This window comes from Simochromis diagramma, unplaced genomic scaffold (assembly GCF_900408965.1).
Source record: "Simochromis diagramma unplaced genomic scaffold, fSimDia1.1 OVJJ01000304.1, whole genome shotgun sequence".
Taxonomy (NCBI): Eukaryota; Metazoa; Chordata; class Actinopteri; order Cichliformes; family Cichlidae; genus Simochromis; species Simochromis diagramma.
This window is the reverse complement of record NW_024387030.1, coordinates 3,594,633-3,607,735: the sequence shown is the minus strand read 5'-3', so window position 1 is coordinate 3,607,735 and position 13,103 is coordinate 3,594,633. Positions and strand designations below refer to the sequence as shown.

Below are 13,103 nucleotides of genomic sequence, written 5' to 3'. Positions count from 1 at the left end.
TTTCAAACACCCCAGTTTCTTTATATAGAAGTGAGCACACAGACATTCATAATCATGTCAGCAGTTATAAATGTGCATTTTATGTGTGCAGGACATAAAGTTTGGCAAGCAACCTTTTATTGACGTGCCACAGAAAAGAGCACCTTAAGAAAGTAAAGCCGTTTAGGAAACCCGCAAACAAAGACATTTTGAGATGAAAAAACTGAACAAGCAGCTCTCAGCTATATGATTCTGATTCCTGGGCTTTTACACGGGGAAGATCACTGCTAACATCCTTGTGAACTGTGCCCCTACAGTCACAGCTGGTAGCTTCTGAAAACTGGTGATACCGAAAATCACTGCCGACCGGAGGACAACAAATAGATAAAGATGGGGGAAGGGAAAATAAATTCACTGATTACAGCCTCACACAGTGTAAATATCCAAGTGGACCTTAACCGAAACACAGAATATGAACAAAAGAGCGTTTAGGTACGATCTAGTTGATGGACAGTAGACTGAAACCTGAAGGAGTTAAAGGCTCTTTTGTTAACGTCTCCACCAGAATAAGGTTTATTTGCTAAGAAATGCTTTTGCTTAATGGATAATTTGGATAATTCAACTATACTTCAAATATCCCACTCCGTTTCCTTAGTTTAATATTAGTGTACGTTGTCTCCGCTCCAGATAATAGACCGAGACCGACCGTTAGTGAGCTGTGGCTGCTAACCTAACGGACAGTTGGTTTGGTTAACTTAAGCTGTCAACAGTCATGACAAATACATAAAGAAATACCAGTCTATGAGGTAAAAATAAATAAAATAAAATAAAAAGGAGACAAAGCGGCTCACCATGTACAGCGTGAAGGGGAAACATAGCAGAAAGAGCCAGATGTAGAGATGTAAAGCGTTGACGAACGTATTCTGATCGGGGTCGTAGTACCATCCGCCTGTGATTGAAGCCCAGACCCCCTGCCTCAGGATCTGCAAAGTCTGCGACCCCATGTTGTTTTATCCCCTCCGACGAATCCAGGCGGAACCGACCGACACAACAACCGGGGTGACACGCTGGGGCTAGTCGTCGTTCAACATGACAAACGGCGCTCTGTTTTCAGACACTGGCCTGAAAATCCCCTCTGCAGCCATCTTCTCTCTGCAGCTAGCCAGCCAGCTGGGGCACTGTTCAGTCCTCCACTGAGGAAGACTGCTATCCCACCACGCCCTGCGAGGAAGTTCTTCTTCGTGGCATCGGTACTGTTTACACTAAATATAAGACCATACGTATAAGCTTTGTGCCTTCACCCTTCTGGTTTTCACTCGCTCTCCTTATTGGAAAATTATATTTTTCAGTGAGTAGGCACGTTTATTTGATTGTGACTCAACAGGGTGATGGCAGAGAGCATAAACGTATGAAATAAAATTTTAAAAATCAGCCACATATATGGAGCTTTATACTAAATATGACTAAATGGCGACACCTGTCGGTTAAAAAAATACCTGCTACATTAAGGATGCAAAATGGTACGCGAATCCTCTTCCCACATGGTGAAATATGGCATGTCTGTTTTTCTGTGGTAACTAGTCAAGGTGGGGTGACCTCCAACCACTTTTAATATATATGGTGTTGTAAAAAAGTAAGAAGCCTTTTGTTAAATCCTGAATTAACTGCACATTTTTTAGTTCAATTTCACTACTTATACCCAGGTCTGATTACAGCCAGACCTGACGAATTTAGAAATCACCAAAATAAAACATATTTGACAAACTGAAGTAGGTTAAAAGATCTTGAAAAGCAACATATCATGTCATGATCTAAAGGAACAACTGAGAAACAAAGTCACCGATATCTGTCAGCCTGGAAAGGATTACAAAGATATTTCAAAGGCTTAGAAACTCCAGCCAACCACAGTGAGAGCCATCATTCACAAATGGAAAAAACTTGGAACATCGGTGGACCTTCCCAGGAGTGGCTGAGGTACCAAAATTACTTTAAGGGTTTGATGACTCATCCAGGTCACAAAAGAACGCAGCATATCTAAAGAACGGCTTCTTGTAATGATCGAACCATGAACTCCGCGCTATACCAGAAAATCCTGAAGGAGAATGTCCAGCCAGTTTGTGCACCAAAGCTCAAGCGTACTTGACTAAAACAGTAAGACAATGACCTGAAACACACCAGCAAGTTGAGCTCTGATTGTGTTGTTCAATGAAGAGTGGTTCAAAAATCCTCCACAGAAATGTGAAGGACTCGTTGCCAGTTATCACAAATCCTTCAAAATTAGTGTAATCAGGTACAAAATGGGACAAATGAATAAACCTACAACCACCCATGAACTCAGATCATGAGATTAATAAGAATCAGGCACAGATACAGTAATGTGCAAAATTCCACCCCTCATTTCTTTACATTTTGCTTCCAATAAGTAAAAGTGTAAAGTGTCACACAAAACACACAACAAAATCCCCAGAAACCAGATGACGCAGTGTGAGATCATCTTGACAGGGAGCAGAACAAAAGGCAGCCATCATCCAAAGTAGCATGATATAAAGAAATCAGGGTTGATGCAAGACAGGAAAAACGCTACAGTGCAGCAAATCTTAATCACAGGTTGAAATAAAACAGAAGAAAAACAGATCAAATAAATGTGAAGCCTGTTAAATGTTAAGAATTAAACAGATCAGAACACATTAATCAATACCATTTAATGTATATTAAAAAAACATACAAAAGCAGGGCATTTCTTCCGAAGGAGATGAAAGTGTCTGAAACGAACAAGCCATGTTCGGGTCAAGAGGCCATTTGCTTGGCAGATGAGATGACACATCTTGTTTGTAAAGCAGACAGCGAATTACATGATCCTCTGAAGTCACTACAACAGAACCATTAAGATGATGTTGACAGTAAGCTGACACCGATGCTGATGTCAGCTTATCATCATCAAAAAAAAAAATCCTCCCCCACTTCAAATTGCTTGTTTGTGCTACAGCTGCTTGAAGCCTATCAAGGGCGCAGGACTAATGCTGCAGCGTAAAAGGAGTCTCAGCACTGACATAAACAACTGACTCCTTTTATTTTCAGTATTCTAAAAATTGATCAAATAAGCAGAGAGTTGGGGAGGTAACACAAATGTCTCAAGTCATTTTCCCAGTGAGTGATGTAGGACTTTGCAGAGCTGTGCGCAACCTTCCCAGTGTCTGACAAATATGGCTGTCACTGCAGTCTTGCTCTTTTCTCAGGAGGTGGTTTGTTAGGTGGAGCTGGGGCAGAGGACTTGGTTGCCTGCTCCCTCTCCTCTTGCTTCACTGTTTCTGCGGGAGGTTCAGGTTCCTTTTTCACCTCAACTGCAAAACAAAAGCCTGTAGTTAAAAGTAAACTCAAGAATTTGGCCTTGAAGGACAGACATTAAAAACGAAACTTAACTGATTTTAAAATTGAAATATTCAGCAGAAAAACTAATTGATTTTCTTTTAGTTTAATCAAACAACATGAATTCAATTCTGAAAGTAAAAGCAATGCTTCACATATGAAAATAAATTAATATATTAGTAATCTGCAGAGTGTTAAGCACTTCCAGACAGACCCTGATAGACTCTTATTATATATCATAATGATCTATAAACAAAAAACAGTTTTAAATATCATACCTGGAATGGGCTTCTCACCAGGCTTAGGCTAAAAGTTCAGAGAAAAGCAAAACAAAACAAAATCAATACGATTGACTCCTCTTAGACTCAAAATTCAAATGAACAAGCTGGACAATAGCTGACAGTACCTGATAGAAAGTTGGTGGAAATTTTGACCTCAGGTCCAAAAGGAGTGTGTCAACGCGATGCCTCTGAAACAGAGAGCTAGGCTCCTCTTTCTTCTTAGTCTTTGGTTTGGTTTTTTCTGTATAAGAGATTCATGTTAATCACTTTCTGTCAAAGTCATTATTTTAAATAAACAAGGAAAACAGGTTCTGGCTCCTTCTTTGTTGCTAGTGTTTGTGATCACATTACATAACTGATAATCAGAACTTTAACATCTAAATTGTAAACTGCCAAACCGCTTACCTCTCTCCTCATGGTCCTTGAAGTGCCACCAGTATCCCTTGGATGGGTGATAGCGACAATAGGACATGGCCTCATCAAAAGCAGACTGGATTCCATGTACAGCGGAAAGCTAAAAACAGATATGATTAATATAAATAACACTGATTTTTTTAATCAATGTTACACAAACCTATCTTTTACAGAATTACAATGAATATTTTTACCACTCTAGAGCTGATAACTGTTCCCAGGTCTGGAGCCTGATACACGACTCCAGCTATGATGTAGTAATCAGCCAAGGGAACCACTGTAGTATGAACAGAGAAGCAGAAATTCAACTGATGTGAAATGAAGACTTTACAAATCTAACAAATAACAGCTTGAGTGTTTGGAACTCACCTTGTGTCTGTGACTGCCTCTGTTGTTTACGGATTATATAAAGAATTGGCTCCTGAGCATGAAGAAGGATGTATTCAACTCCCACCATCTGACTGTAAATGAGACAGAAGCAATGTTTTCACAAATCGGCAGATGTGGCAATATTATAATAGTATTACTTGTCTGTGTGTGTATGTGTTTGGGCTCTACTTGACAATATGATTTTGATCAGAATGTCTCCCTTCATAATACTTAATGTAATATTTTTAAAAACCTTTTCACTGCTCTGTATCAAATTTCCATCTATAAAACAAACTTACTTCAGATGATCCACGGTAAGCCGCTGCATCTTCACTACCTCATTATTGCAGGTACGGTCATAGAAAGGGTTGCTTCTGTCAGAAAAGTACTCCAGCACATTTCCAGGATTAAGACCTGGTACCCAATTGCTGTCCACCCAGGATATCCCGAGAAGGTTATCTGGAAATTAAACAAGCATTCAATTTATGAAATTATATTATTAACTGATGCTGCCTGAGAAATAACTGTGAGTGCATTTATATGTTAGGGATGAAATCACATCTCAACTTGACATAGATATTGTCAATACTGATAGCATTTTATTGTTGAACTTGTTAAGCAACTATACAGATGCCTTCTTTTTGTGTGCATGTGTATGTTGGTTTCTATGTGTGTGTGTGTGTGTGTGTGGGGGGGGGGGGGGGGGGTTATGAATATAATTGAGGAACTGAGTCTGTATTAACACAATCTGATAATGAAAATGGGTCAAATGTTTATGAAGGAAACATGACGGTAATTCTGGTTTCCTGATTAACATGATTAGGCTTTTGATAATAAAAGGTTTTATTTCAGGTAATAACAAGACACTCTATTAACAGATGACTTATCTCACTGTGAAACCTGCGTTTTGTGAGAGCTGAGTTCCTCAGCAGATCCGAAATAATGCTCAAACAGAGCAGCTATTTGTATTTCTTGATTTTATATCAAATAAAATCAAACTAAATAATATAGCTTCATCTTTTATATGCTTCTCTATTGCCAGTATATTTATCAGATGTTAGGATACATGAATAAAGATAATGAATAAATATAACTCGGAACAGCTAAACGGACCAGTGAGCAGCGTCCATATTACCAATAATGCAGACATCACTTTACCAAAGATGAATAACCCACTATACTGTAAAACTGAAGGCTATAATGACTTGGAATTGTTTTCTGTTGTAACTACCACCAAAAGTCATTCTAAGGCTCTGGCAGACAGCATAAGCTATGCTAGCCGATATGCTAATAAAAAGCGAAGGAGACGCTACTCGTTAACAGATTTGCTTGCAGCACAGACGAATAAGCTTGAAGCTGCAGAAAAAAAACAATCAAGGCGCTGTTTCGAAGTTATAAATGACATGAGATTTTTATACTAATTAAACTGCACATCTAAAAAAAAAGAATATAATGGATTTAGCTACCTCTGAAATCCACCGACGCCATGATATAAACAAATGGTCTCCTAAAGATTACGTCTCTGGTCTTTAGGTCGTACTTTGATTACGTCATTGTACTTTTCGGCTGAGAATGTGATTAAGATGAGAAATGCTTTTGCTACAGCAGCTGAAATGGTGGTGAAATACTTCTGTTACTACTACTACTAATAATAATAATAATAATAATAATAATGATAGTAATACGAATAACAATACTAATAATACTACTAATAATGATATGACAGATATATATGACAGATATATAATGTTAAAGAGGGTGATGGCATGTGGTATGAAAGACTTTCTCTGTTTTTGTGGCAGCAGAGCTGAATCAGTCTGTCAGAAGAGATGCCTTTTAAATAATTTATTTACAATTTATTCAGTGACCTTCTCTTCACCACAGCTTTACTAGTCTCCAATTTACAGCCAGTCACAGAGCTAGCCTTTATCATCAGTTTATTCAGTCTGTGGGTGTGACCAGCTCTAAGGATCTCAGCTTTTTTGGAAAATAGTTTAGCTTGTGGATATAGACACCTAGGTATTTCCTGTCCCAGGATAGACACAGTTCATTTGGTATTCCTCTTCCTTCTGAAGCCTATCTCCACCTCTAGTCTTATTATTCACAAGCAGAACTCCTCCCAGACCACTCATCAAAAAATATCCAGTGGTGCTCAGTAGTCCTCCTCCTGCCCATCACTAATACATCCTGTAATTGGCACAGCCCAGAGGTGTACTGAAATTCTTAAGTGTAAAGCATGAGCAGGACTGGAGGCAGCACAGTCTCAGTGGATCTCCTTTGCTGCTCATCACCAGATCAGTCAGAAGCACTGCCCAGTCTCACATGTTTTGGTCCGTACTCAGTAATCCATGAGATGGGAGCATGTTTACCGACATTTCCTGTAGCTTTTCTCTCAATAAGAATTTCAATCAATCAATCAATCAATCAATCAATCAATCAATCAATCAATCAATCAATCAATCAATTCACTTTAGAATAAATATGATCCTCCCCACCTACCAGTCATTACTATCTAGAGTGAAATAAGCTGTATACAGTATGCAGATGATTGCACCGTCCACTCCCAGATTTTGTGTTTATGAAGACTGCAGAGGGTTAAGAGATGTATTTCACCTGAGTGTTCAGAAATAATGCAGAATAATGAATGTTTATTCATCATGTATTTAAAAAGTGCATGCATGAAGTGGAGTGTAGGACAGAAAATTGTGCAAAAGTGTTTTATTATTATTTTTGATCACAGATAGAAAATATGCTATCATTCTAGGATAAAATAATAATAATACCAAGCTGAATGTTACCCACATAGTCAATGTAAGAGTCCAAATGTTAGTTAAGGTATAATTCTTGTGATGGGCAGACCGTATTTTCCATTAGGTTCCCATTGTATAGACTTTATAGACTTTATAAAAAAGTTCATACAAAAACTTATTATAAGATTTTTTAACTAAAATTATGCTTGGTGGAATATCTTATTGTAAATGTACGTTTTGTAATTACCCCATGCTAATTTTAACTAAAGCTTTCGCCACCAGAGGGCAACATTTTGCCAGTAGATGTATTGAAATGTTTTTTGATGCCTGCCATTTTTCTTATAACTTTTCTTTTCCTTTTAGGCCTAATTCAATTTCCTTATACCCTCAGTTATACTCCATTGTGGACGTGTGCACAGACTTCTGGAGGTATAATAATAAGGTAATCTGTTTAGTTTGGTAAGATTGTCATCTAGTTTTAAAAAAAAATATATATATATATATATATAAGATCTTTGAGTTATTACAAACATGCAATAACGTTGCATATTTTCGGAGTGTAGATTTCACTGATCTCATTTAGTATTTAGTATTGACTTAAAACCTTAAATTCTACCCTCACTTTCAGTGCATACAAACTCTTATAGTAAGGCTAAGAACTGCAGAGACATTTTTACACGTGTTCGCACTTGTTGACAGCAGCATGCTGTAGATCCCAGGCGCGTGATAACGATTTCATGGGTTACATGGTCTTTATTTCTGATCAGCAGCATTTGTTCAACGCTGAAATTCCAGAGACACACCCAGACAGACAGCTGACTTCATTGCCCCAGTGACAGTCACAGGAGAGACACGGTGAACAAACAACCTGACACACGCTCAGTGCTACCGAGAAAATGGCCAGTCAAAATGAAACCATATGCCCGAAAATGCTCCTACACATGCCCCTCCGTCTTCATAACAGAGACTAATAACACTATCATCCTGCAAAAACCCCATCCGAATGACATCATAGTCTGTAATTAGGAGTCTGTAGTCTGTCAAGAGTAGCTGCTCTGGCAAAGCTGCTCTGTAGAGATAAAATGAGCTGGATGAGCTTTATCTGATTCATCTGAGTAGTGATGACTACATTCCTCCACTTTAAGACAAGCGTGACACAAAAAACCCCCCAAAAAATTATATTCACTCCGATCAAGTTTTTCCTCTGGGGTGAGATGGCTTAGGAAGGATGAAATACGGCAATTTATTACACGGTCATTTGGCCTTATTTAGAAATACAACACAAGAAATCCCCGATTCGGCCACAAATTACCACTGGCACCTGAAGGGGAAATAGAATAACTTCTTCTTTTAAAAAAATGTTAATTCAAATACAGGACTGTAACTTCCCTCTCATTTCTCACAGGTTGCAAACGAACTGATAATAAAATTATCTTCAGATAAATTGATAATGATATTAAACCTCTTCTTCCTGGTGTGGGACCCCCATGGGACCACTGGCTCTGTGTATCGACCAATCGGCGCGTTTGAAGAGAAACATACGAGAGCAGGCTACAACAGAGGAGCGCGCATCGCGTAGGGGTGCGCACACAGACGTAGTTGCGACACTGGCGAGGCGAAGGCGCGATACAGCCGAGAGGATGCAGTGAAAAGCCTCAATTTCCCAGCTAATTTACAGCCGGGCAGGGCAGCTATAATAGAAATAACGTCGAAGATGAGTGTGATCCAGGCTGCGCACGACGGCAGGGTGGATAGTGGCAAAGGCAGCCACACTGACAACGCCTGCGGATCCCCACGGCTCCAGCAGTGCGCTCACCCCCCTAACAGCAGCAGCAGCCGGACCAAAGATGCCAGATATCAGCAGCAGCTCCAGCAGCAGAAGCATCATGGTGGGTCGATGCTGAAACAACCATCCTACAACGAACCAGCGGACGTCGTGAGACGGGCGCTGGACTTTAAGAGCCAAGGCACCCAGTGCTACAAGGATAAGAAGTACCGAGAGGCAATCGGCAAGTATCACCGGGCTCTGCTCGAGATTAAAGGGCTGTGCAGGGTTCTGGGGGATCCGGACACAAGCTCCAAGTCACCCTCCTCCCTGCTGCCGACCATCAGCAAGTCCACCACGCTGACGGATGAGCAGAAGGGGGCAATGGAGAACGCAGAGCTGGAGTGTTACAACAGCCTGGCCGGTAAGAGACGTTTCTCGCATACATTTCCCACAGATGGACACAGATTCCACTTATCAGCTGTCTTTTCAGCAGAGGGAAATTCTGGGAATACTCCAGAGCTCATGAATGATTCACTGCCAGTATGAGTCATTCTCAGGCTTACCCCACAATCCGCCTCACTTTCTTTTTAATTATCACTTTGCTTAAATGGTATATTTATTCACCCCTTGGCAAACTTATAATATTTGCTATATGTTTAAGATTTAACCAAAGAATGAGCTGTGTTTTAGTCCCTGACAGGACATATTAGTAGTTCAGTAAAATAATGCAAGTCTAACATTGGGTCTTGCAGTGTGATCAGGAGTTTCGCCCTCTCTCCCCTCTTTTAATCTCTTTCTAGCTTGCCTTTTGCAAATGGAGCTGGTGAACTATGAACGAGTAAAGGAATATTGCCTGAAAGTGCTTAACAAGGAAGGAAAAAACTTCAAAGCTTTGTACCGATCTGGAGTGGCCTATTACCACCTAGGAGACTTCCAGAAAGCCCTGTACTACCTGAAGGAGTCAAACAAGCAGGAACCTTCAGGTAAGGATTGCTGGTTCATGGCAAGGAACATTACACCCCGGAATAATATCTGAAATACACGATACATTATTTATGCAGCTTGCTGACTGTGAAAAACATTTAAGGGTGATGAGATGACTAGTAGAGAAAATAAAATAAAAACAAGTAGGAGTCATCCTTCATCATGCTTCATTGCAATTCAAAATGTGGGTGAGATTCAGTATTTCAGTCTGGACCAAATAGAAGATATCTAATTTAGTTGCTTTGAGCATTTAAAGAAACTGAGTTCTGGGACAAGGTAAAAAGACGGCATTAGTGTTGTAGTGGCTCATTAGTGTAGTGGTTTATACATTTGCCCAAAAAACAAAAGATCCCTGGAGGAGACATAAATCCCTTTGGGGTTGTATCAGGAAGGGCATCTGGTGTAAAAAAACAAAAACAAAAAACATGCGGAGCTACCTGCTGTGGTGACCCCTGTGAACAAGGGTGTAGCTGACAGTAGCTTGTGTATCATGTAAAAGTGTTTCACATGAACATGAACAGGTGCACTGCAGAGATATTTGTGGACTTCAATAAATAAATAAAATAAAGCAGGGGACTGTTGTGGCATAGAAATGGAATAGCGGGCTGTTGACTGGCACTAAACTGACTTCATGCAAAAATATCAAGTGCATTGCAGATATGACAGTGAAACCACTGAGTGACATGTTTAACATAGTACAGAGTGCTTGAGACAGAGGTAGCTGGACTTCTATTGAGTTCCTGAAGATGTTTCACATCTAAAAGCTAACAGGGGGAACCAGGTATTTGATTAATAATATGAAATTTACAAGATTAAGAGTAAAATTATTACTGTGGGCTTTTGGCCTATTTGTGATTCTGTCCCTAGATGTTATTTAAATAATTGGGCAGAAATCAGGTGCCTAAGATACGCACAGTGAATCAGATTTTCTAGCACAACCTTGGCCTTTTGAATGTGGGTGCTTCATTCATGTCACCCAACATTAATCAGAGCTACAGAAAATAACACAGGAAAACTAGTCACGTTAGGTAATATGACAACTTTAGAGGTGTATTTGTTGCTTGAATGGCAGTTGGGAAAACTGTAGATGAAGAGGAGTCTGCAAACAGCCTCCTTCACGTGGTTAATATCTATTTGTTATGTGTATGTTTGTTTATTTATGTACTAAGCTAGTAAGATCATTTACAAAAAAAACCCCACTGCAAATACACAAGATCTTCATATGGAGCTTGTTTTGTTTTTGCACTTCCAAAAAGCTGTGGTATAAATGACTTCTAGCTGCTTTACTTTAATTCCATGTTCTACAGAGTTGTGTTTAAATGGAAGATTTACGACCATATTGATGCACCGTTTCCTGTCTGAGCAGGAAATAAATCAGCCTTTTCCTGCCTTTGTTTTCCAGACACCAATGTCATCCGCTATATTCAGCTGACAGAGATGAAGATTCGGAGAAATGCCCAAAGGGAGAAGAAAGAGGCCACATAAGCATTCGCTGTCCGATGACTTCTCTCTCGTCATAAATTTCAGCCCTACTGTGTGCCACCCAGACCTTAAACACCACGGCTTGGAGGTTTTGGTGTAAAATGATGTTTGCTCGCTTTTGCCTTGCACAGCATCTGGTTGCCAGTTACGTGATTGAATTTCACTGTTGTGTGCTTGAAATGTGTATTTTTATTTTTTTTAATTGTACAAGGTATTGTGTTTCGAACCTCCAATCATATCTAGTATGAATTTATCCTGAGTATGTTTTACCCATTCCAATCTGATGCACTGCCAGTCCAAACATCGCACATACAGGCCATAACTTGTGATGGAGACAGGAGCAATAAAGGTGAATCCAGCATGTCTGCAGGCGAGTATAACTGTAAATTAGCACCTGCCCTCGCACAAGATGTCTTTTAAATGCCTTGGAGTAAATGAGTAACAACCACCTACACTTCTGTCACCATACTTTGATTTTGAAAGCACTACAAAACTCACTTTTTTATACTCCCAATTATACCTGAAGTAAAGGTGCTAGTCGTAAGTAGGTTTAAAACTCAAAATGCTTGGGCAAGGACATCAAGAGCACATGGTTGCTAACTGCGGTATGAGACATATGAGACATATCACAAAATGTAAATAGGCTACTTTATAAAATCACAAGAAGATATCCTGTAGAGGTGAGCTTTTTGTGTTTATTAATGCCAAAATGAAGCACTTCACTCACAGCATTTACTGTATCTTAAAATACTGTGTTTACTGTAAAGGTATGGTTGTAATGTGTGTCTATTGATTGCATTATGTTTTGTGGTGCTGCAGCATTGGATTTCTCTTTAGTTTTCCTTTTTTATTTTCCTAATGAGCTTAACTAAATGAATAGAGAAAACATGATGAAAGCACACGTGTAAATAAATAAATGAAACAATGCTGGGTGGAAAGAGTTGACGTTTTTGTCTCGGTAGTTGACATTGTAAAGCATAATGTTAATTTTCTAGAGGGATGGTATCAGGATGCAGAAATCCTGACACTGGCAGTTATTTAAGAGTTAATCAATGCTTTTCATTTCCACCATTTTAGTTGATATGGCTAATTTCTTAGCCCCAGCTTTTAAATCTTTATATATTAAGAGTATTATCATTAACAATACAATAAAGTATAAAACTAACATTTACTCTCTTTTATGGAAAATAAAATTCCTGTGCTAGCTAGCTACCAACTTATTCTATCTGATCTTAGATGCTGGATTTCTGTCTTGTGCCTGTATCAACATTAGTTACATGTGAATCAAACCATTTTAATATATCTGTTTAATGTTTGGCAAAGGGATAGCAGCAATAGCCCATCCTGTAGCATTAGCTGCAACAAGGGACAATGATAGCTTTCCTGTTTTAAAAAAAGGGTTCGCAAAACTACAGAAACTGTACTGAAAATGTTTGCATAATCACTTAGGAGAAATATTCAGTCCAACACTCCACATACAAAGATTCTTTAAATACATTTCAAGTTGGTGGCTAATTGGTCACTTGCTAGCAGATGGGTAACAAAGAGTTGAAAACTCGATTTTCTTTCTTCTTTTTCAAAGTTTTAAATTGAGGATTTATAGATATTTTTGGTCAATTTAGACCCTTAGCGGATTGCAGAATCATGTTTCGAACATTATTGGATATTAAGTTACATTTTTCTTAAGTTGTAATTTGATGCTAATGCTAA

General features: G+C 39.1%; 3 protein-coding genes across 8 annotated transcripts in view; 1 reads left to right on the top strand and 2 right to left on the bottom strand.

Moving 5' to 3' along the window:
• pcnx1 (pecanex 1) overlaps positions 1 to 1,212 on the bottom strand; it is a 38,379-nt gene extending 37,167 nt beyond the window's left edge. For 3 of the 6 annotated variants that reach the window (XM_040041523.1, XM_040041524.1, XM_040041526.1), the window contains exon 1: positions 831 to 1,212. In XM_040041523.1, coding sequence (XP_039897457.1) covers positions 831 to 983 — 153 coding nt within the window. In that variant the 5' untranslated portion in view covers positions 984 to 1,212. The remainder of the gene's footprint in view (positions 1 to 830) is intronic. The other 3 variants (XM_040041525.1, XM_040041527.1, XM_040041528.1) reach the window with 2 other exon arrangements.
• Positions 1,213 to 2,662: 1,450 nt separating this feature from the next.
• med6 (mediator complex subunit 6) lies at positions 2,663 to 5,965 on the bottom strand. Its single transcript, XM_040041532.1, has 8 exons — positions 5,876 to 5,965; positions 4,709 to 4,868; positions 4,410 to 4,501; positions 4,235 to 4,317; positions 4,032 to 4,140; positions 3,752 to 3,867; positions 3,624 to 3,651; positions 2,663 to 3,320 (listed from the first exon to the last, which is right to left on the bottom strand). Exons 1-8 carry the CDS (start codon positions 5,895 to 5,897, stop codon positions 3,190 to 3,192), a joined length of 741 nt encoding a protein of 246 aa, XP_039897466.1. The 5' UTR covers positions 5,898 to 5,965; the 3' UTR covers positions 2,663 to 3,189.
• Positions 5,966 to 8,697: 2,732 nt separating this feature from the next.
• Positions 8,698 to 13,056, top strand: LOC120740414 (tetratricopeptide repeat protein 9A). Its single transcript, XM_040042790.1, has 3 exons — positions 8,698 to 9,348; positions 9,728 to 9,910; positions 11,314 to 13,056. The coding sequence occupies exons 1-3, from the start codon at positions 8,874 to 8,876 to the stop codon at positions 11,394 to 11,396; spliced, it is 741 nt and encodes a 246-aa protein (XP_039898724.1). The 5' UTR covers positions 8,698 to 8,873; the 3' UTR covers positions 11,397 to 13,056.
• The last annotated feature ends 47 nt before the right edge of the window (positions 13,057 to 13,103 follow it).

What these genes read in the sequence shown, in the direction of transcription:
- LOC120740414 (XM_040042790.1), top strand. Translation starts at nt 8,874, where the DNA reads ATGAGTGTGATCCAGGCTGCGCACGACGGCAGGGTGGATAGTGGCAAA. An exon ending in GTGTTACAACAGCCTGGCCG is followed by an intron (nt 9,349 to 9,727) that starts GTAAGAGACGTT and finishes ATCTCTTTCTAG; the next exon opens with CTTGCCTTTTGCAAATGGAG. An exon ending in AAACAAGCAGGAACCTTCAG is followed by an intron (nt 9,911 to 11,313) that starts GTAAGGATTGCT and finishes TTTGTTTTCCAG; the next exon opens with ACACCAATGTCATCCGCTAT.
- med6 (XM_040041532.1), bottom strand. Translation starts at nt 5,897, where the DNA reads ATGGCGTCGGTGGATTTCAGAG. An exon ending in GGCGTCGGTGGATTTCAGAG is followed by an intron (nt 4,869 to 5,875) that starts GTAGCTAAATCC and finishes TTTAATTTCCAG; the next exon opens with ATAACCTTCTCGGGATATCC. An exon ending in CTTACCGTGGATCATCTGAA is followed by an intron (nt 4,502 to 4,708) that starts GTAAGTTTGTTT and finishes TCTCATTTACAG; the next exon opens with TCAGATGGTGGGAGTTGAAT.